At 25.9% G+C, this 26516-nt stretch overlaps 1 protein-coding gene across 9 annotated transcripts in view; it reads left to right on the top strand.

Annotated features, from left to right (window-relative positions):
- LOC145249637 (tripartite motif-containing protein 2-like) overlaps positions 1-26516 on the top strand; it is a 327119-nt gene that overhangs the window by 221199 nt on the left and 79404 nt on the right. For all 9 annotated transcript variants that reach the window (XM_080111394.1, XM_080111400.1, XM_080111398.1 and 6 more), the window contains one exon: positions 19746-19853. In XM_080111394.1, the coding sequence (XP_079967520.1) occupies positions 19746-19853 (108 nt within the window). The remainder of the gene's footprint in view (positions 1-19745; positions 19854-26516) is intronic.

The following is a 26516-nucleotide window of genomic DNA, read 5'->3' as shown; positions in this document are numbered from 1 at the left end:
ACTAGCAGGCAGGCTGACATAGGCTGTCCATAAAATACGCTTAGATATATTATAATTCATACAAATTTTAAATTTATTATTATAGAACCAATATTTTATTGATTATTATGTTGTACACAATATTATATATATATTATATATATGATAAATATATTTATATATGATATATGTATATTATATACATTATATATATATTATATATACATTATATATATTATATATATATCATATAAATATATTAATGTATATATTATATATATATCATATATATACATATTATATATATTGTAGATTTATATAATATATTATAGATATATATTATAGATTATATATATAAATTATATATATATATTGGATATATATATATTATATATATATTATTTATTACCTATAGATACTATATGTATATTATTTATATTATATATATAATAGATATTATATGTATATTATTTATATTATATATAATAGATATTATATGTATATTATTTATATTATATATAATAGATATTATATTATATTATTTATATTATATATAATAGATATTATATTATATTATTTATATTATATATATAATAGATATTATATGTATATTATTTATATTATATATATATTATTTATATTATATATATAATAGATATTGTATATATATTATTTATAAGATATATATATTAGATATATATATATTATTTGTATTATGTATAATAGATATTATATATATATTTTTTCTATTATATATATAATGTATGTTATATATATATTATATTGTTTATATTATACATTATATATATTATATTATTTATATTATATATTATTTATATATACATATATTATATATATAATATATATATTATACATATATATTATATATATATTATATATATAATATATATATTATATATAATATATATTTTATATATAATATATATTATATATAATATATTATATATAATATATATATGATATATATTACATATATGATATATTATATATATATATTATATATAATATACATTATATTATATATACATTATATATATATTATGTATTTTTATGTATATATATGTTATATATATTTTATGTATATATATATGTTATTAGATATATATATATCAGATATATATTATAAAATATATTTATATTATATATTATATATATTGTATATATATTGTATACTATATATATTATACATATATATCATATTATATATATTATGCATATATATATTATATATATATTAATAATATAAAATATATATGTATATATTATATATAATATATAATATATATTATATATATAATGTATATATATATTATATATAATGTATATATATATTATATATAATGTATATATAGTATATAAAATATATATATATATTATATATAATATATATATATTGTATATATAGATATTGCATATATTATATATATGTATATATATTGTATGTAATATGTATATGTATATATATTTTATATTATATGTATATATATATTGTATATTGTATATATTATATATTATATATATGTAATATATTATATATATATTGTATATATATATATATAATATATATACTAGCAGGCAGGCTTCCATTGGTTGTCCATAAAATACGCTTAGATATATTTTAATTCGTACAAATGACATATGTATTATTATAGAACCAACATTTTATTGATTATTATGCTGTATATATATATTATATATATATATATATTTATATATTATATATTACATATATATAATATATATATTATATATATGATATGTATTATTATATACATAAATATATTATATATATATTATAGATGTATATTATATATATTATTGTATATATATATATCATTGATATATATTATTATATATATTATATATATATCATTGATATATATTATTATATATATTATATATATATTATAGATATATATTATAGATTATATATATAGATTATATAGATTGGATATATATTTATATTATATATATATAATCTATTACCTATATATATATTTTTTTTGTATTATATATATATAATTTATATTATGTATATAATTTATATTATATATATATAATTTATATTATATATATAATATATATTCTATATATATTATATTATTGATATTATATATCATATTATATATATAATATATATTATATATTTTATATATATTATATACATATATATATATTTTATATATATACTATATATTATATACATATATATATTATATATATATTATATACATATATATATATTATATATATATTATATATATATTATATATATATTATATATATATTATATATATATTATATATATATTATATATATATTATACATATATTATATATACATTATATATATTATATATACATTATATATATTATATATACATTATATATATTATATATGTATTATATATATTATATACATTGTATATATTATATATATTATATATTATATATATATTATATATTATATATTGTATATATTATATATATATTATATATATAGTTTGTGTATATATTATGTATATATATTATATATATATCGTATATTGTATATATATATTATGTATATATATTATATATATATCGTATATTGTATATATATTATGTATATATATATTATATATATATCGTATATTGTATATATATTATATATATCGTATATTGTATATATATTATATATAACGTATATTATTTATATATATGATATATATCATATATATTATGTATATATATTATATATGATATATATTACATATATTATATATTATATATATATTATATATAATGTACATTATATTATATATACATTATATTCAATATACATTATATATATATATTATATATATATATTATGTATTTTTTATGTATATATATGTTATATATATTTTATGTATATATATATATGTTATTAGATATATATATATATCGGATATATATTATATAATATATTTATATTATATATTATATATATTGTATATATATTATATTATATATATCATACTATATATATTATACATATATATCATATTATATATATTATACATATATATATCTATTATATATATATTAATATTATAAAATATATAATATGTATATATTATATATATAATTTATAATATATATTTTATATATTATGTATATATATATTATATATAATGTATATATATATATTATATATAATGTATATATAGTATATAAAATATATATATTATATATAATATATATATATTGTATATATAGATATTGCACATATATATATGTATATATATATTGTATGTAATATGTATATGTATATATATTGTATATTATATGTGTATATATATTGTATATTATATATATTATATATATGTAATATTATATATATATATATATATTATATATATATTATATATATACTAGCAGGCAGGCTTCCATTGGTTGTCCATAAAATACGCTTAGATATATTTTAATTCGTAAAATGACATATTTATTATTATAGAACCAATATTGTATTGATTATTATTATGTATATATATTTTATATATATATATATTATATATATTGTATATATATTATATATATTATATATATAATATATATATTATATATATGATATGTATTATAATATACATTATATATTATATATATATTATAGATGTATATTATATATATTATTGTATATATTATATATATATTATTGTATATATTATATATATATCATTGATATATATTATTATATATATTATATATATATCATTGATATATATTATTATATATATTATATATATATCATTGATATATATTATTATATATATTATATATATATCATTGATATATATTATTATATATATTATATATATATCATTGATATATATTATTATATATATCATATATATATTATAGATATATATTATAGATTATATATATAGATTATATATATTGGATATATATATATTATATATATTATCTATTACCTATATATATATATATATATATTATTTATATTATATATATAATTTATAATATATATAATTTGTATTATATATAATTTATATTATATATATAATTTATATTACATATAATTTATATTATATATATAATTAATATTATATATATAATATATATTGTATATATATTATATTATTGATATTATATTATATATCTTATATATATAATATATATTATATATTATATATATTTTATATATATATTATATATATATTTTATATATATAATATATATATATTTTATATATATATTATATACATATATGTATATAGTTTTTATATATATTATATATTATATATTATATACATATATATATATATATTATGTATATATTATATATTATATACATATATATATATTAGTTACATATATATATATTATATACATATATATATTATATATATATTATATATATATTATATATATATTATACATATATTATATATACATTATATATACATTATATATATTATATATATTATATATGTATTATATATATTATATATATATTATATACATTGTATATATTATATATATTATATATTATATATATATATATTATATATTATATATTGTATATATTAAATATATATAATATATATAGTTTTTGTATATATTATATATATATATTATATATATATCAGGTATATATATTTTATATATTATATATTATGTATATATATTATATTATGTATATATATAATATATATTATATATATTATGTATATATATATATTATATATATCGTATATTGTATATATATTATGTATATATATTATATATATATCGTATATTGTATATATATTATATATATATCGTATATTCTTTATATATATTATATATATCATATATATTATGTATATATATTATATATGATATATATTACATATATTATATATTATATATATATATTATATATAATATACATTATATTATATATACATTATATTCAATATACATTATATATATATATTATATATATATATATTGTGTATTTTTTATGTATATATATGTTATATATATTTTAGGTATATATATATGTTATTAGATATATATATATCAGATATATATTATATAATATATTTATATTATATATATTGTATATATATATTGTATATATATTTATTATATTGTATATATCATACTATATATATTATACATATATATCATATTATATATATTATACATATATATATATTATATATATATTAATAATATAAAATATATAATATGTATATATTATATATAATATATAATATATATTATATATATAATGTATACATATTATATATAATGTATATGTATATAATATATATATATTGTATATATAGATATTCCATATATTATATATATGTATATATATTGTAGGTAATATGTATATATATTGTAGGTAATATGTATATATATTGTATATTATATGTATATATATATTATATATTATATATATTATATATTATATACATGTAATATAATGTGTATATTATATATATATATTATATATATACTAGCAGGCAGGCTTCCATTGGTTGTCCAGAAAATACGCTTAGATATATTTTAATTCGTACAAATGACATATTTATTATTATAGAACCAATATTTTATTGATTATTATGCTGTATATATATATTATATATATATATTATATATATTATATATATAATATATATTATATATGATATGTATTATTATATACATTATATATATTATATATATATATATTATAGATGTATATTATATATATTATTGTATATATTATATATGTATATCATTGATATATATTATTATATATATTATATATATATATCATTGATATATATTATTATATATATTATATATATTATAGATATATACTATAGATTATATATATAGACTATATATATTGGATATATATATTATATTATCTATTACCTATATATATATATATATATTATTTATATTATATATATAATGTATATAATATATATAGTTTATATTATGTATATAATTTATATTATATATTGTATATATATTATATTATTGATATTATATATTATATATTATATATATATTTTATATATATAATATATATATTTTATATATATATTATATACATATATATATATATTTTATATATATATTATATATTATATACATATATATATATATTTTATATATATATAATATATATTATATATATTATATATATATTATATATATATTATACATATATTATATATACATTATCTATATTATATATACATTATATATATTATATATATTATATATGTATTATATATATTATATATATATTATATGCATTGTATATATTATATATATTATATATTATATATATATATATTATATATTGTATATATTATATATATATTATATATATATAGTTTGTGTATATATTATATATATATATATTATATATATCAGGTATATATATTTTATATATTATATATTATGTATATATATTTTATTATGTTTATATATAATATATTTTATATATATTATGTATATATATTATATATATATTGTATATTGTATATATATATTATGTATATATATTATATATATATCGTATATTGTATATATATTATATATATATCGTATATTGTATATATATTATATATATATCGTATATTATTTATATATATGATATATATCATATATATTATGTATATATATATTATATATATTATGTATATATTGTATATATATTATATACATATGTTATATATATTATATAATATATAATGTAAAATATATATATAGAATCGTATATTGTATATATATTATATATATATCGTATATTATTTATATATATGATATATATCATATATATTATGTATATATATTATATATATTATGTATATATTGTATATATATTACATACATATGGTATATTATATATATATTATATAATATATAATGTAAAATATCTATATAGAATTTTATATATATTATATATTACATTATATATATATCATATATTATATATATATTTTTTATATATTATATATATATTATATATTATATGTAGTTTATATATATATTGTATGTAGTTTATATATATTTTACATACCTTATATATATATATATTTCGTGTATATTTTATATATATAACATATATATTATATATAATATACATTTTATATATATTATGTATATATATTGCATTAAATATATTATATATATATATATCGTGTATATATATTATATATATTGTGTATATATATTATGTATATATATATATTGTATTTATAATCTTATATATATATATATATATATATATATATATATATATATATGTATATATATGTATATATACTAGCAGGCAGGCTGCCATTGGCTGTCCATAAAATATGCTTAGTTATCATATTTTAATTACTACTAATTTCCTATTTGTTATTATAGAGCCAATATTGTTTGGATTACTATGTTGTACCCAATATATAGTAATATTTAATGTAAGAATTTATGTGTATGAGTACAAAATCATTTGCCAAGTTCCAATTTTTTTTTTTAATTTTGGCCCCATAACAAGTATTTTTACAAGCTAAAGACAAAATCGAATTTGTTCCACAGGTTAAAATCCCTTATATATCAAGTTTCGAAAATTGATAAAAGTGTTTGCTATAAACTTTCGACAGACACAACGAAAATTAACAAACTGGGTATCATATCGAAGCTCCATCCTTTTCTCAAACAATATCTAAAAATTGGCCAAAAACGTTCATTCTTTTCACCCCGAAATCGACAATTTTCGACAGGGGGTGGGGTCAACAAAAACGGTCTCCTCGTGACGATTGCCGGTTCTACGCATACGCCAGGTAACGTCATGACCTGATTTACTTTATATAGTTGGAAAACTGACTAAATTTCATGTACGTCGCGTTAGGTCAGTTGATTAGCGCTTTGTTTCATTATCTAAACGTTTTGGGTTCGAATCGTTGTGTGAGATGTCTTTTTCTTTTTTTTTTTTAAATTTAAATATCGAACCAGTGTTATTTAAGCCATTTTTCACGTAACGTTCGTTTTTCTGTTTTTTTTTTTTTTTTTTTTACTTCGCTTATCCACCCCCCAACCACACACCCAAAAACACCCGGGTACCCACCGATTTTTTAAATTTTAATATCGAAACAGGCTTATTTAAGCCATTTGTCATGTGTTTTTTTTTTGTTTTCATCGTTTGTTTGCGTTACGTTAGTTTTTTTTGTGTTTTTTTCGATGTTTTGATTACCCCACCCCCCGCTTAATTAAAACGTTGTTTTCTTTTTTTACTTCGCTTATAACAAACAAACCTGGTCATTGACGTCGTCGTCGTAACGCTCGACGACTTCCGGACGCGCACCTGTCAATTTGGTTCAGTAACTCATTTTGGCTGGCCGATTTTATTTTCAAACTTCGCCTCAGGGCTTCGGGTTCGATCTTACCCCCTCCCCCGGTTTCTTTTTAATTTAACACCACACACACACCTACAAACACCCGGGCAACGCCGGGTACCCCACGCTAGTATATATATATAAATATATATATATATTAGCATTGTTACTTTGTGTAAAATCTTAGCAATTTTTCATTCTTCTATTTCAGAGAATGCATACCTGTGATTCTAGATGAATAAAGCCTTATTAACTTTTCATTCGTCTTCCATGTTTTGATTTCTTTACAATTTATTCATCTATAATCTAATCCAAAATGGACCAATTTCTGAAGCCAGTGTTTCGATGGTAACTCTTCAGTGCCTGATTCTGCAGACCATTGGACATATTGGCTGTATATATTCAACAACTTCCTGAGGTCAATCAACTGTCCACCAACTAGCAAACTAGACTTTCTTACCCATTATATCTCCCATCCAGTGCACAAATTAATAACAAATTGTGACTCATATGAATTAGCCATTGCTAAACTCAAGTCTCTTTTTGTAAAGCCCTTTAACATTGTTCATTCAGAAATCTTTTGGCAACCTCTAAGCAGGAGCCATGTGAAACGATTTTTTGCAGAAGCTAGATTTGCTTTCTGCAGATTGTCACTTTGAGGCAGTAACGGCCAAAGAGCATCATGACAAAGCAGTTTGTGATGCCCTCATAACAGGCATTTGCTCTCATACAATTCCAAAATTTAACTCTTCGAAAGGACACTCAGTTTGAAAGACGCTTCCAACTTAGCTCGTTCTCCAAAAACAAGCCACATCTTATATCAACCTCACACCATGTGGCACCACAGCTGAACTATCAATGACTTGTGAAGTTTCTCGTACTTCCAAAAATGTTTTGGCTATAGATGGGGGGGGGGATGTTTCTTTTGTGGTAATCAGCAACATCCAATGCTCTGCCCAGTCTGTAGAAGCTGCGACAGGAGATGACATTTCAAATTAGTCTGCTGATCAAATCGCTCCCTAAGAAGGTGATGTCAACAACTTCCCACACTTTCTATCTAAATGGAAATTCCATGAGCAGTTTCTTCCCTAGAATTGTTCATCTGTGGAATGCAATACTGTAGGTTTGCTTCCTGGCTGACTATAACATTGTCATCTTCAAATCCAATGTGAATAAATTCCTATTGAGCGTCCTCTTAGATAATTTGATCCTACCCGTTCCACTCTGACTGATTCTGTTTCACTGTCTACCCAACGCTTAACCCTTATCTCAGAGTGGCCTCCAGGCCTTGATAAGTGGTGACCTCCTCTATAGATAAAAAAAAGAAGCATCTTCAATCGTGAGGCAGTGTCGACAGGACTATACAACCTATTTTCATTCACAATCTGGAATATCCTTTTTTTTTCTGCACATTAGAAACCGACATATGTCTTACTTTAACCTTATTTGGAGGAGAAAATAAAAAGGGGTAGACAAAGATGGGTTCATAAGTATGTGTGTATGTGTGCACATATTTGTACTCCAGTAATGTGTGTATGTGTGTCAGTATGTGTCTTTACCCACCGGATGCTTCTGAAATCTGATAATTCCAAAAAGATAGATTCCTTACAGCTTCCTAATTACCAAATGAAATATCAGCCAGTTTTAAACTTTATTGTTTTGGACAGTTTCAAAAGTGAATTCAGGATTTTTTTTTTTTTCTTTTTCAATTTTACGATTGTATTTCCCTCTTAAAATATGATTTAACTAGCTGTAACTGTTCAGTGTTGCCCGGGAGTCATTTTACTTTCAATTTTGTTCTTTACCAAATTAATTTTTTAAACATTTTTTTTTTAAAGTTAAGGTTAATTGTTACAGTATCATCTAGTCGTTAAATCACTAATTAAACTAAATTGTTATAAAGCTATAACTAATTTTGTTCTGGTAATGTTTAATTTAATTACTTATAAAATTATTGGATGTAAACAGTTTCAAAACGTTTCAATATGTAAGGTTTTGCTAAATTTTAAAGACAGTTTCAATGAATTTCTATTTGACAGTTTAAATACTTCCAAATTTCAAAGAGTCATGAAATAATTAATTATTGATTTATTAATTATTTTTTAATTATTACCAAAAATTAAAATAATTGAATTATTTGCAATTAAAACCAAATGCATTTTGGTGAATTTAGTTACGTAATTAATTTTTTTTTTTTAATAGAACTTGTAAAAATTAGTTTTTCTGCATTGTTGATTTCAGTAAATAATTAATTAATAGTAAATAATAATAATAATAATAATAATAATAATAATAATGTATAAATATCATAGACGAGAAACACATGCACACATACACAAACACACGAAATTGATTACAAAATTTTATTAAAATAAAGATGCATGAAGTGAAAATGGATCCTGTCTATTGACATAATTGTTAGGGCTATGACAACAGCATATTCTTTTCCTTGTTTTGATTCTCAGGTATATATACATTGATATCTTGTATGATTTTATGTAGAGTAATGTGGTTCTTGGTTGATTGTCTGTGTCTGATATATACTCAAGAGTAAAAACAATGAAAAGAATAAGCTGTTGTCCTAGCCCTAACAATCATGCATAGAATTGAAAATGTACTCATGCACATATACACACAAATGTAGTTACAAGTCCTGGCAACATATACCAGAAAGAATAGTTGGAAACATGCCCATACACCATCTGCTATGACTATGTAATTTCACAGTTACATACCTAGTAAACGGCACTATTAAATCTGACATCATGATATGGGATAAGAAGAAAGAAGCAATCTTAGTAGAAATTAGTGTCCTCAATGATGCTGAGAGGGAGAAGATAACTAATTTTTTTTATTTTTTAAACAAGTCGCCACTTATTAAGGCCTGCAAGCTTCTGATTTCTGCCCATCAACCACTATTATGAATCTATCAGAGAGAAATGATTTAATAATTGAAGATATTTGCAGCTATACCGTAGCTAGAGATTTTGTGGAGTAGACTTTTATGCCATACCCTATCAAAGGCCTTTGATATGTCAAGGACAATTACCCTAGAAAGGAAGCCTCCATTGAGAGATTTGCTAATTCTATGAGATATAACTGTTAGCACATATGATGTAGATCTAGCAGAATGGAAACCATATTGCATCTCACTGAGGAAATTATTTTTGCTGAAGTGGTTGACTATTTCTTTATTTAACACAGATCCCAGCAACAGGACACTGATTGGTTTGTATTGAGAGTGAGATTATTAATCACCTGAATTTTTTAATACGGGACATACTGATGAGGTGTTCCAGGGTGTTGGAAAGCAATTCTCCTTAAGACAACACGTAAACAACTTTGTAAGTATGGGAGCTAGTTCTGGTTGAAGCTTTTTGAGCACTATAATAGGAATACCATCAGGGCCAGTTGCTTTACTGGAATTGAGGTTTTTGATTAGCTTGGCAACATCACATACAGATATTTGTATGTCACATCATGTTTTCAGACACAAGAGGAAATACGGAGGAGTTGGTGGCCCTGATCGCATAGGGTAGAATTAGCTGTAAAGTTTTTGGCAAAAAGTTTGGCTTTGTCTGATGCTGACAAGATTACCTTAAGTCCATTGATGATGACTGAAATAGAGCACACACTTCTATTCAGGACTGTCATTTACCAAAATTGATGGAAACCTCAGCTACTTTGAACTTAACGGACTGAGCTTATAACTCTCTTGCATTCTTTATTACTCTTACGATGGTTGCTGACAGTCCTGAAGATGGCTTTAGTCTCAGTACATCTATTACATTGGAAGCAATTGAAATCGTGATTTCTGTGTGCAATGGCAGCAGCACATTCTGGAGAGAACCATAGCTGGCTGCTAGGTTTTTGCTGGAATTTTTTGGAGGATATGAAACGGTCTATACTTACAATTAACCATTCCTTCAGGTTTGGTACTATGGAGGACACATTCTTTTTAAACATGGAACGCAAGGTAGGTCTGAGATAAATGTGCAAAAGCTATCCCAATCAGCCATAGAGTATCGACATACTTTACGATGGAAAGTCGGAGGACTTATTACATTTTGTTTTTATCTTAACTGAGGCAACCAAGTGCTCGGAAGATCCCAGTGAGAAAAAGGTCTAGGAGACTTGCATACTGACCATCAGTGTCGGGCACATGGGTGGGTTTGTGAACAATCTGAGTTAGGTCATAGGCAATGAAGAAATCATAACAGAACCTCCTGCATCATCTGTCTTTTTGGAGTGGGCTAACCATTCCACATTGTGAACATTAAAATCTCCACATGTTAGCTGAAGGATGAGCAAACAGGATGTGGTCCGTTTTCTCACATATGCTGTTATGGGGGCGATAGAGGGCAAATATAAATGCAGTGGTATGAGCAATTGCAATTCGAAAGCACATATAGGACAATTTAGGGTCTTTGGAGATGTCCCTACCATATGAAAAGTTATTACTAATCTAGGCACATATTCCATACCCATGCCGATCTTCTGGGTCAGATTTTGATGTTAAATTAGAATATCCTTTAATTATGAACTCATCTAGGGAAATAGTCCAATGCCAATTTCACTTAGGAAGAATAGGTCAGGTTTGGTCTCTTTCAACCTCTGGAAGGTTGGAACGTAGACCCCTGATGTTGGAGAAGGAGACATGGTAATGGGGGTCTACTTTGGAAGTTGGAGATCCGGGTTTAATTGTGTATTCTTTCTGGAGACTTTTCATGATGGAGTTTTTGGATTTGTGGAATAGGTTGACAGACTTGGTTAGAGCAGGGCAGAGAGGGAAAGTAAGGAAGAAAAAGAAGTGAAGAAATATTTTATTTTGTAGCACATGATAAGGTAAAGCCATAACAATTATGCACTAATATGGCATCAAAAAACCCCACCAGAAGCTATTCACCAAATGGCAATACAGCAGCCCCAGTATTTTGCACCTACTGATAGGATGGCCTTCTTAGTGATTAGACAAGGTTCAGGTCTCTATCAGGCGGATTACATGAGTCCAGAAAAACGTTTATTTCCAGCACCCTTATTAGTGACATGATTACAAAGCTAAAAATAGAAACAGAAAATTTCCATCTCAGACCACTGCTCACGCAAAAATACTGCCAACCTAGAATATAGCTTTTTCTTCTCCTTTTGTGAGAAAAATCACTCATTAAAAATGAAGACTGAGGGACAAATTAGGAGAAGCGAGAGTTATGGGAGCTGTTGATAATGCATTTACAATGAATTGTCTACTCTCCATTAAAAAAAAATGATAATAATATTAAGTATTCTACTATTCTAATATATATTGACCTGTTTAGGGGAAAGTATGGTTCCCCTCTCATTAACTGAATTAAAGAAAGAAATTTAGTTGGCAAATTTAACATGTGTAATTCTAGAGCAACTCGGCTAAATTTCCTCAAGTCATTCTCGACTTAATTTAAATGGAAATTGTCTAGCCTTTTGCTAACATTCAATGCTAGGTGGCGCATTTATTAATATGTCTATTTGACAAGTATGCTTAAAAATGGAATGTCGTCAGCAGTTTGTTTCTTTCTTTGTGAAAGGAATGTGGGAAGACGTTGAATTCAAAATTGGAGAACGTTTATTTTGAGGAAAAATTCAGCAAGTGAATCACAAGCTGCAAATTGACAACAATAAATTCCAATAATAAATTTTAACAATAGTATTTGGGGGAGGGGTAACCAGGGGTAAATGTAGAAAGAAAAACAATTGGGTAAATAAATTAATACATAACTGAAAGAAAAACAGACCTTTTAAAATAATTTTTACCAAGGTCTTCTGTACGACATGAAGAGAAACTAGAATCTGAGGAAGATCTCCACCATTCCAGCATAGGAGCAACCAGACTCATAAAAAAAATTTTTAAAACCACATAGAAAATATACCTGGTTAACCAAGTGAAAGAGGGATATAAACAAACAATTGTACTTAAAGGGACAGTTAGAATATTAAAAAGTCTATCGGTTAGAATGTATGAGATAGCGGGTGAATACCTGGCATCCAGTAGGATGCCCCATCTTCAACTAGAACAAAATGAGAAAAAAAAATCGAAAAATAAATCACCATTATGTAAACAGACAATTTTAAAAGAAATGAAACCATCACAAACAGTAAACACATTCTAACACAAAGAAAGATTGATTCAGGTTTTGTGGAAAGAATTATATTATACACACCTATGAGCTAAAATCGTCAGTGCCATATATGTATTTTAATTAGTAGACACATATTAGTAGATGTATTATAATTATCTATGAAGCTGAGCATGTAGAAAATGCATAGATAGACGTTTGAATCTTGTTAAAGTTTCATTTTTTTTTTAATATTCTAATACATACTATTGTAATCAAACTCCATTATATATCTATGTCTTATCTATGTATTCTAATAATAATTAAAATAAAATCGAGTTTTACCTGTAGCACTGCAGTTTCAATAGAAAGCTAACTAAACAATTCCTAAACACTAATCACTGATAGGATTTTCTAAAGCGTGTATCAAAAAACTATGTATACATTTTGTCGACGAATTGTTCGCAATGGGACATGGAATTTCTTCAGTCAATATACTTTCCTCAAGTAATGCAAAGCAAATAACACGCACACACACACACACACACACACACATGTCAAAACATCGTTAATTCATTACCCTCACAGCAGCAGCCTTATAGCGCAATGGTGAGAAGCCTTGACTGTCCATTTAGGCGGTTGGGTTTCGATCCTGACTTGAGGCAGTTGCCTATCTAGCCGCATTGATAAGCTGTGAAACAGCGAAACAGTACTGTGTGTGGATGACTATATATATATATATATATATATATATATATATATATACACACACACACACGTGTGAATGTTTATTTCAATATTATACTGTTTACTGATTGATCAAACTATACCAGCAGTTTCAGAGTGTTGTGATGTTGCTTTGCTTCCTTAATTCCTTGCTAGCAATTCTTTTATGTAGGTCAGCTACATAGTCTTCTCTTCACAGTGGATGTTGACACATTTTTTAACAACGTTGGTTCGTTTGTGCAACGACGTTTGAAGCAGTAAACCTTCTGTTACACAACTCCAATGAAATTGTCCTCTCTTCTTTTGTTACATTTATTGTTTCCAGATATCTTTGTATTTGTTTAATTTTTTCTGCTTGAAATTCCCTTCTTTTTTAGTTCAAGTTTAAGTACATTCTGTTGAGAAAAATGTTTTCATCGAACGGATTGTGGAAAATTGTTGTATTAAATTAATCAACGTTTGTTTCTCTAATCACTTTTTCCGAGATATTTTAATCACACAAAATACACGTTAAAATATTCCTTGGGTTTGGGATTGACTCGTGTTTGGGAAGAAAATTAATTTCATTAATTTGCATATTTCTTACTTTTTACTACTCTCAACTTCTTTCTTGTTTGATTTGACAACAGATGTCGAGTTGTGGAGTTGGAAGTTTTAACAACAGAATGTCGAGTTGTGGAGTTGGAAGTTTTGACAACAGATGTCGAGTTGTGGAGTTGGAAGTTTTGACAACAGAGTATCGAGTTGTGGAGTTGGAAGTTTTGACAACAGAGTATCGAGTTGTGGAGTTGGAAGTTTTGACAACAGAGTATCGAGTTGTGGAGTTGGAAGTTTTGACAACAGAGTATCGAGTTGTGGATTTGGAAGTTTTGACAACAGAGTGTCGAGTTGTGGATTTGGAAGTTTTGACAACAGAATGTCGAGTTGTGGATTTGGAAGTTTTGACAACAGAATGTCGAGTTGTGGATTTGGAAGTTTTGACAACAGAATGTCGAGTTGTGGATTTGGAAGTTTTGACAACAGAATGTCGAGTTGTGGATTTGGAAGTTTTGACAACAGAATGTCGAGTTGTGGATTTGGAAGTTTTGACAACAGAATGTCGAGTTGTGGATTTGGAAGTTTTGACAACAGAATGTCGAGTTGTGGATTTGGAAGTTTTGACAACAGAATGTCGAGTTGTGGATTTGGAAGTTTTGACAACAGAATGTCGAGTTGTGGATTTGGAAGTTTTGACAACAGAATGTCGAGTTGTGGATTTGGAAGTTTTGACAACAGAATGTCGAGTTGTGGATTTGGAAGTTTTGACAACAGAATGTCGAGTTGTGGATTTGGAAGTTTTGACAACAGAATGTCGAGTTGTGGATTTGGAAGTTTTGACAACAGAATGTCGAGTTGTGGATTTGGAAGTTTTGACAACAGAATGTCGAGTTGTGGATTTGGAAGTTTTGACAACAGAATGTCGAGTTGTGGATTTGGAAGTTTTGACAACAGAATGTCGAGTTGTGGATTTGGAAGTTTTGACAACAGAATGTCGAGTTGTGGATTTGGAAGTTTTGACAACAGAATGTCGAGTTGTGGATTTGGAAGTTTTGACAACAGAATGTCGAGTTGTGGATTTGGAAGTTTTGACAACAGAATGTCGAGTTGTGGATTTGGAAGTTTTGACAACAGAATGTCGAGTTGTGGATTTGGAAGTTTTGACAACAGAATGTCGAGTTGTGGATTTGGAAGTTTTGACAACAGAATGTCGAGTTGTGGATTTGGAAGTTTTGACAACAGAATGTCGAGTTGTGGATTTGGAAGTTTTGACAACAGAATGTCGAGTTGTGGATTTGGAAGTTTTGACAACAGAATGTCGAGTTGTGGATTTGGAAGTTTTGACAACAGAATGTCGAGTTGTGGATTTGGAAGTTTTGACAACAGAATGTCGAGTTGTGGATTTGGAAGTTTTGACAACAGAATGTCGAGTTGTGGATTTGGAAGTTTTGACAACAGAATGTCGAGTTGTGGATTTGGAAGTTTTGACAACAGAATGTCGAGTTGTGGATTTGGAAGTTTTGACAACAGAATGTCGAGTTGTGGATTTGGAAGTTTTGACAACAGAATGTCGAGTTGTGGATTTGGAAGTTTTGACAACAGAATGTCGAGTTGTGGATTTGGAAGTTTTGACAACAGAATGTCGAGTTGTGGATTTGGAAGTTTTGACAACAGAATGTCGAGTTGTGGATTTGGAAGTTTTGACAACAGAATGTCGAGTTGTGGATTTGGAAGTTTTGACAACAGAATGTCGAGTTGTGGATTTGGAAGTTTTGACAACAGAATGTCGAGTTGTGGATTTGGAAGTTTTGACAACAGAATGTCGAGTTAAGAAGTTGAAAGTTTTAACAGTAACGAGTTGTGGAGTGTTGAGTAGTTTTGACAAAAGAATATCAAGTTTTGGATTTGGAAGTTTTGACAAGAGTGTCAAGCTTTGCAGTTGAAAGTTTTGACAGCAGTGTGTTGAATTTACCCGATAAATTAATAGTTTAAGAAAAAGTTTCTTCCTGAGATGTTGTTAGGGGTTGTACATGGTTGAGAAAGCTTCTCTTTGATTTTAGTTGTTGGGTCCTATTGGCATTCATTACTGGTAACATTTGTGATCTCAACTCGACTGGCAACTTCCCATCTCACATCTGCAGAGGCAATGTCACTGAGGAAATGCAGGTTGTTGAGATTGATAAGCTTCAAGCAACCAGTGATCAAATGACAGTGATTTATCTCTATATATTAAAGAAAACTGCATGTCTGTTTATGAGCTTTCCATATTTTCCCAATCAGATGCATACCTAAAACTCTTACCTAAACCTTCATACCATGAGGATCGTTTACAGCAAAGAAACTTGGCTCGGCTCCTCATCATGGCATTGATCAATTTTCAATCTAAACCTGATTTTGGACTACTCAAAGGATAATGATGCTCATCATTATCATTAGTTTAGTGTCTGCTTTACATGTTGGCATGTGTTGGACAGCTTTTAGACAATTGACTTCCAAACTAATCTGACCAGGTTTTTATTTATCCCTATTTCTCTTAAGTCCATCCTTATCCTTTCCCTGCCCCTATAAATTTAACCTGCTACCTCAACTGTTCTACATCTATTAACCAAAGAACTCTCATTTATTGTCATGTCGCCAAACCAATAATCTCCTGTTTTGTACACATTTCGCTATACTGTCCAGATTTAATATTCTGAGATCATCAGATCTAAGCCTATCTTTAACATACACATTACACACCCATACTTTCATTCTCATATCATTTCTCTCCATGCAACGCCTATCCTCAACCTTCCATACATACTGTCCTTAATATTTCATTTTAACAGTTCATTCATTTTTTTACTTACCATTTCAACCATATAATCAATGTTTTTTTATGTCCATCCTCTTTTTAGATGCAATAAGTGAAGAGAAATACACTGCATACACATACCTGATAGATTCTTCTCTTGGTTGACAATTTTAATGCTCTGCTGGTTAGTAATGGCAAAAGTTTTTGAACTCAATTCATCCTGACCCTATTTTTTTTTTTTTTTTTTTTACATAGGCATCACCACTTATCAAGGCCAAGAGTCCCCTTAAGGATAAGGGTTAAAGAGTGTACAGTAGAAATTGGACAATATAGTAATCGTTAATAATGGAAATTCGGTAGATTTGTTAACTTATATTGAACGGTTCATCAAAAACTTGTTTGTTAGACTTGAAGGCAACCATATTGTAGTCAGCCGGAAAGCAGGAAAATGGAAGATAATTCCACAGGTGTGCAGTTCTAAGAAAGAAGCTTTGTTCATGGAATCTGTGTTTAGGTTCAGGCATAGATAAAGAGTAGAGGAAATTAGTGATAGTGTTTTCTGCTAGACTGGTGTTTCTTGTGAAAGTTTGGCGATGGGGGAGGTCATAGATTGGAGCTCAGCCGAGCACTTTCCTTGAAAATAACGATAAAGCAGACTCACAACATCTCTTCTATGAGAAAGAGGTTGGAGGGAAGAAAAAAGGACATCCCTTACACTAGTGCTTTTTCCTTCTTGTGCTCCAATAGTATCACCAAGATAACAAAAATTATGAATAACCTCAATAGCTTTTCCATCCAAATATATTTTCTCCTCATTTGAGCTCTTTTTATCTTTATTGTCTTCTACTTCTTGCACATAAACTGGTTATCCTCTCTCAACCTAAGTAATTCCATGGCGCTTCTTGTGTACCCAATGCTTAAATTGAGTTGCATCTGACTTGACTTTTGTAAAGAGTTTTTATAAAGGTCATGACCCAATTCCCTTTCAATAAGTTGAACAGGAAAACTTTACTTTTAAACTCTAAATAAGAAATTAATTTTTTCTTTTTTGTTTATTTATCAATAATTTAAGTGTGTTCAAAGTAATGCAGTGTTCTTCCTGCAACTACCATAAGACTTATTTGTCTTATGGTGGTTGCAGGAAGAACACTGCATTGCTTTGAACACACTTAAATAAAACTGTTTCTGATGCAAGATAATATGCCAAACTCATGATCACATTTTATTTTTATTTTTTGACTTGCAGCTAAAATCCTATTTCACAAGCAAAACCATTTGGTCGTCATGGCAAGTGTTTGCTCTAACGACAAAGAAGAGTTCTTACGTGTAAAACCTCCAAGTACCTCAACAGAGGGTAAGTATTTAACAATCTAAAAACCTTTCCTTTTATTTAATAATGCTAAAAACAAAAACAGATTGATAAAATTGAATTTATCCAAAGTTTATAATTTTTTATGAATAATTTGATTTTTAGATACATTCATACTAAATATCAAAATAGATTAACCAGTTGGTCTGCCATGCTTACATTTTGTCTATCAACTTACATTTGAAATAGCATTTTTTTTTTCAATCTTATTTAAATAAATGGAATAGCTGGACAGCTATTTGAAGACAATTAAATTTGAGAGTGAAAAAATTTACTTTTCTGTCTTCAATTTTATATACAACTAGCCATACCTGGCCACACATTGCTGTGGCTCAGTTTGTGTAAATGGACCCCCACCCCTACACACACACCAAAAAAAAAAAGACAAAATTCATAAAAATAAATATAAAAAGCGAGAGAGAGAGTTGGGAAGAATAAATAGAGAGAGAGAGAGAGAGAAAAGAACATAAAATGTAAGAAAATGAATGCAGCAATTTACTTAGAGGGCAAGAGTAGGTATCATTGCGACGCCATATTTGAATGGTACATTAGCATTTGTTTAACATGAGAATAACGTTAATCTGGAATATAGGAATGGTCAGAGCTCAGCCAATCAGAATGAGCAGAATTAGTCTGAGGAGATTTTATTATTTTTGAATCGGAAAAGGGAAAGATTATGTTATGTCTATGAGTTTATGATCCAATTATGAAGGGTGCAAGGACAATATATGTATAATGTGTATATTTCCTCCCAGTGTTGACTGAGGACGGTAGGAGGATTTGATATTTAAAGGGAAAACTAGGAACTGCTTCCTCTAAAGATGGTTGTGATTGTGATGGTGTTGCTCTTAGGATGTAATGTAGGATTTTATTATAAGGACTTAATGTGTCTAAAATGGTGTTCTAAAGTTATATAAGATAGTGGCTAGTAATTTAAACAAAATAAATTTGTATGCGGCATCTGTTGTTGCAATTAAGTATTTTGGTCCAAAGAGGAATTTCTGCAATCCAAATATTATATATGGAGATAAAAATGCAAATAATATATTCATTTTAGCTTCATTTTGAGTATAGTTATTTATAATCATATTTTTTACTAAAAAAATTCCACATAATAAAACAATTTTTACATTTTATAAAAAATCTAAGGAAACAGTTGTTTTCCTTTTAGTATATTGCAAATAGATTTATTTCCTTTTCATCCCACATCATTTAGTATCAAAGATTAATTTTTACAAAAGTTGGCAGGAAATTGTGGGTTCATAACTTTCCTAATATATTTAACGACTTCAGTGTGACTGGTATGACATTTGGAGAAATTTTCATTAAAAAAATGCAAATTTGTTAATGATAAAGAAAGATAATTCTTTTTTTCAAATTTTTAGAAATTGTTTTGAAGCCTTTAAAAATACAAAATGATTAAAACACATTCATTTTTTTCTTTTTTTTTTGTTTATGCCATTAGACAAATGTGACTGATACAACATATTTTGTGTCAGGGTCGATAATTTATTGAAAGTATTTGAATTTAAGTTGTTTCAATTTGCTTTTTTATGAAAAATACTTTCCAAAACTTATAATGAAACTTCTTAAATCACAAAATAAAATAAAAGGAAAAGCAACTTTGGAACATTTGGACTTTAATAGTTCACTATTTCATGATCATGTTAAATTCTCTGTCATTAAGTTTCAAACAGTTCTTATTGATGAAATTGGAAGAGTGTTGCAACATAACTCTTAAGAAACTTTGAAAGATCTAATTTTACCTCATCTTTGCTATCAATACAAAGTTAGCTGCTGGAGACAATCAATTTTCACTTTCCCCTTATCTTTTATTTCATGAACGATTCTGATAAACCAATATTGGTATTTCTCCCGAAAATGTTCTGTAAACTTTGTTCTTATTTAATTAGTGCTTGCTTCTGCTTCATTTTTATCATGATCATTTTGTTCAATTTTATGTTCTTAGGTCAGATACAGTGAAAGCTTACTATTCCAGTAATGGTACTTGAGCTGCAAAATAGTGTTTTTAAATGTTCATTGGAATATTTTTGTAGTTCAGTACTCTTCATCATGGTTAGCTTGATGTTGCTAAGAGTGAGAATCATTAGAATTGTTCGCAACAACCTTGTATATTCAAATCTTTTCTATAGTATGCCTTTTCATTGTAGTTCCAACATCGTTTACATGGTTGATGGCACTGAAGTTCCATTTGAGATTAGCATTATGTTTGATGAATAACAAATTAATTTAATCATTATATGTTGGATTTAAAATTGACCTGTAAGTCAACATCAGGTTTTTCATGAAGAATTCAGTCCATGAAAAATACATGTAAGCGTTTGCTCACAAAACCAGCTGAGAGAGGTGTAAAGAGTATTCTGAGCATAATTTCAATGCACAAACTAAACTTCATCTTGTACCATACATGGGAAAGTAATTCTTCCGTAACATCATTGTTCATTTAGAATTTTGAACCTTTGTGTTGTCTTTTTCATAGATTTCTGCTTGTTTTAACAAAACAGTTAGTCAAGAATGATTTAATAACATCTGCAGTATACTGGTACAGCTCAAATACTATCCCTAATATTTCATTTTAATGGTTCATCTATTTATTTATCATTTAAATCACATGGTCAATGACTTTTTGTTATGTCCATCCTCTTTTTAAATGTGATAAATGTCCATCCTCTTTTTAAATGTGATAAATGTCCATCCTCTTTTTAAATGTGATAAATGTCCATCCTCTTTTTAAATGTGATAAATGTCCATCCTCTTTTTAAATGTGATAAATGTCCATCCTCTTTTTAAAATGTGATAAATGTCCATCCTCTTTTTAAAATGTGATAAATGTCAATCCTATTTTTTAAATGTGATAAATGTCCATCATATTTTTTAAATGTGATAAATGTCTATCATATTTTTAAAATGTGATAAATGTCCATCCTCTTTTTAAAATGTGATAAATGTCCATCCTCTTTTTAAAGTGTGATAAATGTCCATCCTTTTTTAAAATGTGATAAATGTCTATCATATTTTGTAAATGTGATAAATGTCCATCATATTTTTTAAATGTGATAAATGTCTATCATATTTTTTAAATGTGATAAATGTCTATCATATTTTTTAAATGTGATAAATGTCTATCATATTTTTTAAATGTGATAAATGTCTATCATATTTTTTAAATGTGATAAATGTCCATCATATTTTTAAAATGTGATAAATGTCCATCCTCTTTTTAAAATGTGATAAATGTCTATCATATTTTGTAAATGTGATAAATGTCCATCATATTTTTTAAATGTGATAAATGTCTATCATATTTTTAAAATGTGATAAATGTCTATCATATTTTGTAAATGTGATAAATGTCCATCATATTTTTTAAATGTGATAAATGTCCATCATATTTTTTAAATGTGATAAATGTCTATCATATTTTTTTTATGTGATAAATGTCTATCATATTTTTTTAATGTGATAAATGTCTATCATATTTTTTAATGTGATAAATGTCTATCATATTTTTTAAATGTGATAAATGTCCATCATATTTTTTAAATGTGATAAATGTCCATCATATTTTTTAAATGTGATAAATGTCTATCATATTTTTTAAATGTGATAAATGTCTATCATATTTTTTAAATGTGATAAATGTCTATCATATTTTTTAAATGTGATAAGTGAAGACAAATACAGTTTTTATGTTTATGCTCATCACATCAAATTTAATTAACAAAATAAATAGTGTAATGACATGCAATATTTTTTAACTATAGATTAGTTATTAAACCTCTTTTCCTAATCCATTTCAATTTATTACTATGATTCACTAGAAACATTTTGAAGGAAAATTTGATTGACTGAGACTTGTTCCTTTTTAATGAACTTTTTCTAGACCTTAAAAGGAAACACATATTTCTGTACATATTTACATTTCTGTGGAATAACTTTAGTCAAAATTTACGATTTGTGTGACACTACCAGCAAAACTGTTTTATGAATTGAATAAATCCATAAAGATTTTTATTTGATAATTGGGTAAATTAATCATTTTTTTTTCATCCTGAAAACAATCTAAAATTTTATTTCATTTAATTTCTCCAAAACGTCAAAAGCATGTGTTGCTTGAATGAAAGATGTGTGACCTTTTTTTTGAGAGGCGGGACAGTAACAAATTTCTTTTTTTAATTTCATGGTTTGAATCCTAAAGTTGTCACTTTGCATTTGTCTGTTTTTTGTTTTGGATTGGATATCCCCACAAAACGTTTTTTTGGCTATTAGTATTTTGGACTGGAGCTTCTTGTCACAATAACTGAACGAATATCATGTTTCATAAACTTTTTGAATGTTTCACCATGAATATGGTAAGAATCATCATTTGCCAATGTATAATGTCCTTGTCACATTTATCTGTTTTATTTAAAGAAGATCCGAGAGTGGGGGGGGGGGGCAGATCCTCAAAATTCAAGCAAATGTTTATCTTTCAAAATCCTCGATGAGAGTGTTGGAACCAACGTTCTTTCCATTTAAGATAACTGCTTCAAACATGAGAAGACATCACCATCACATAATTGGGTACTCTCCTGTCTTCACATGACTGGGAGTCAAACAAAGCTTTAATCTATTTCTAGAATCTAGTTTTGACCAAATAGGAAGTGTTTTCCTATCTATTCTCCATATAAAGATATCCACATTGTGTGACAAGTAAGCTTTTACATCATGCAATGCACATTTTCATTTTTAGCCTGTGAATTGCACATGAATTCAGTATTGTTGTGGGACTTATTTAGGATTCATATTTCTGTCATTTTGTGTGCTTCACACATTCATGTATATACATGTCTGCAACACACTTTTAGATCGATTTGACTAATGTAACAGCGGCAACTTAAATAAAAATGTTATTGTTAACGGCTGTTTATTCTTCCTTTCTGACTCAAACAGAACTGACACATGTGTAGAAAATAAAATATTTCCAACATTATTATAATCGATCATTATGATACATCTCTCTTTTTCTCACTTTTCTTTTTCTGAAACTTCTGATAAACATTCTCTCTCTCACTCACTCTCTCTCTCTCTCTCTCTCTCTCTCTCTCTCTTTCTTTCTTCTGTGATCTAAGACACCCTCCCAACAAAACAATCTTGTCGAACAGCAGCAGCAGCAGCGTGTTTTACATTTTCCATTTAAATTTTTGTGCCATCTAGTTCATTGGCTTGATGCATAAATGTCCAGAGAAGACACTGACTGATTCACAATGGATGGGAAGAAAGCATCTTTATCACAAGTTTGCCAGGATGTTGCTGACATTGGTCAGACAAAAAGAAGCTGTCACTAGAAAAATAGACTATATATATATATAGTCTCTCTCTCTCTCTCTCTCTCTCTCTCTCTCTATATATATATATATATATATATATATATATATATATATATATATATATATAAAAAACTAGCTGACCTGTGATCCAACACTGCCCGGGAAAGTAGATTATTAGTAAAAGTATTATCATTGTACTATGGTTGTTAAGCAAACGAAGCTAGTATTCCTGTAGATATCTATCTCATACATGTGACTCTATTATGTTCTGTATACGTGTGAAAAGGATAAAATTTCTTTTTATTTTATTGGATATTTTTCTAATTGAATAAAATTGTCGTTTGGTATTCACAATTTCAAATGAATTTAATTTAACTTAAAAATCCTGTTCAAAAATACCATACTTGATAAACTTCTGAAGTACTAAAATATGCTTACACATGTACATTTAACAGATGTGTGTGTTAGGGGGAGCGTTTTTACTATTATATTTTTTTTTACTTCTGTAGCTTACAGACTGTGGTAATTTTTGGCAGGATTTTCAAGTCAAATGCAATTTGTACAGTATTTTTTGTCTATTAAATTGTCACGTGAAAGTACAGAATAATTAACATGTTAACAATGTGTTTCTAAATAATAACGTATACATTCTTAACATTATTTTCATGAAACAGTTTAATTGTATATATATATATATATATATATATATGGGTGTTTGTATGTGCATATATGTGTGTATGTATGTATATGTATTTTCATGAACATATAACTAATACCATTTGACACTCTTCGAAGGAAGATGGTCAAACCTTGACATATGGTCAGGTTACCCTTGTCGGGTAAACAATGACCTTTACTTAATATAGAAATTAAAGATGCGGTAAATTTTTATTTAACTTGAAAATCGTATTTCGTACAAAATCAGAAAAACAGTTATCAAAGGAAAAATTGAAAGTATATAGAAAAGGAAATTATTTTCCTAAATGGCAATAAAAGTTTCAGAATTGGTGACGAATATGTGATGTGAGTGTTAAAGAATTGGCATTAATTTGTAGGAAGATGAGTGATTTCTTTGTACCAAATGCAATATTAGGTAAAAAGAGAAAGCACTAAAAATTGTTTTAAAGCAATAAAAAATGGAATATGCATCTGGTGCATTTTTTTATCTTTACGTGTACATATGAACTGAAAACATTTCATATAAGTTTTTAGTCTTATTTCCATGAAGTAGCTAAATGTAAATCCTATTTAATATTATAAATTATTGAAATTGTATTCGTTTTCATGTTTTTTGTTTTATCAAATGTTTGCTAATTTA

The sequence above is a fragment of the Euprymna scolopes genome, chromosome 28 (genome assembly GCF_053919585.1).
Source record: "Euprymna scolopes isolate OS-2025 chromosome 28, ASM5391958v1, whole genome shotgun sequence".
NCBI lineage: Eukaryota > Metazoa > Mollusca > Cephalopoda > Sepiida > Sepiolidae > Euprymna > Euprymna scolopes.
The sequence above is the reverse complement of the archived record's forward strand: the minus strand, read 5'-3'. Positions and strand labels throughout refer to the sequence as shown.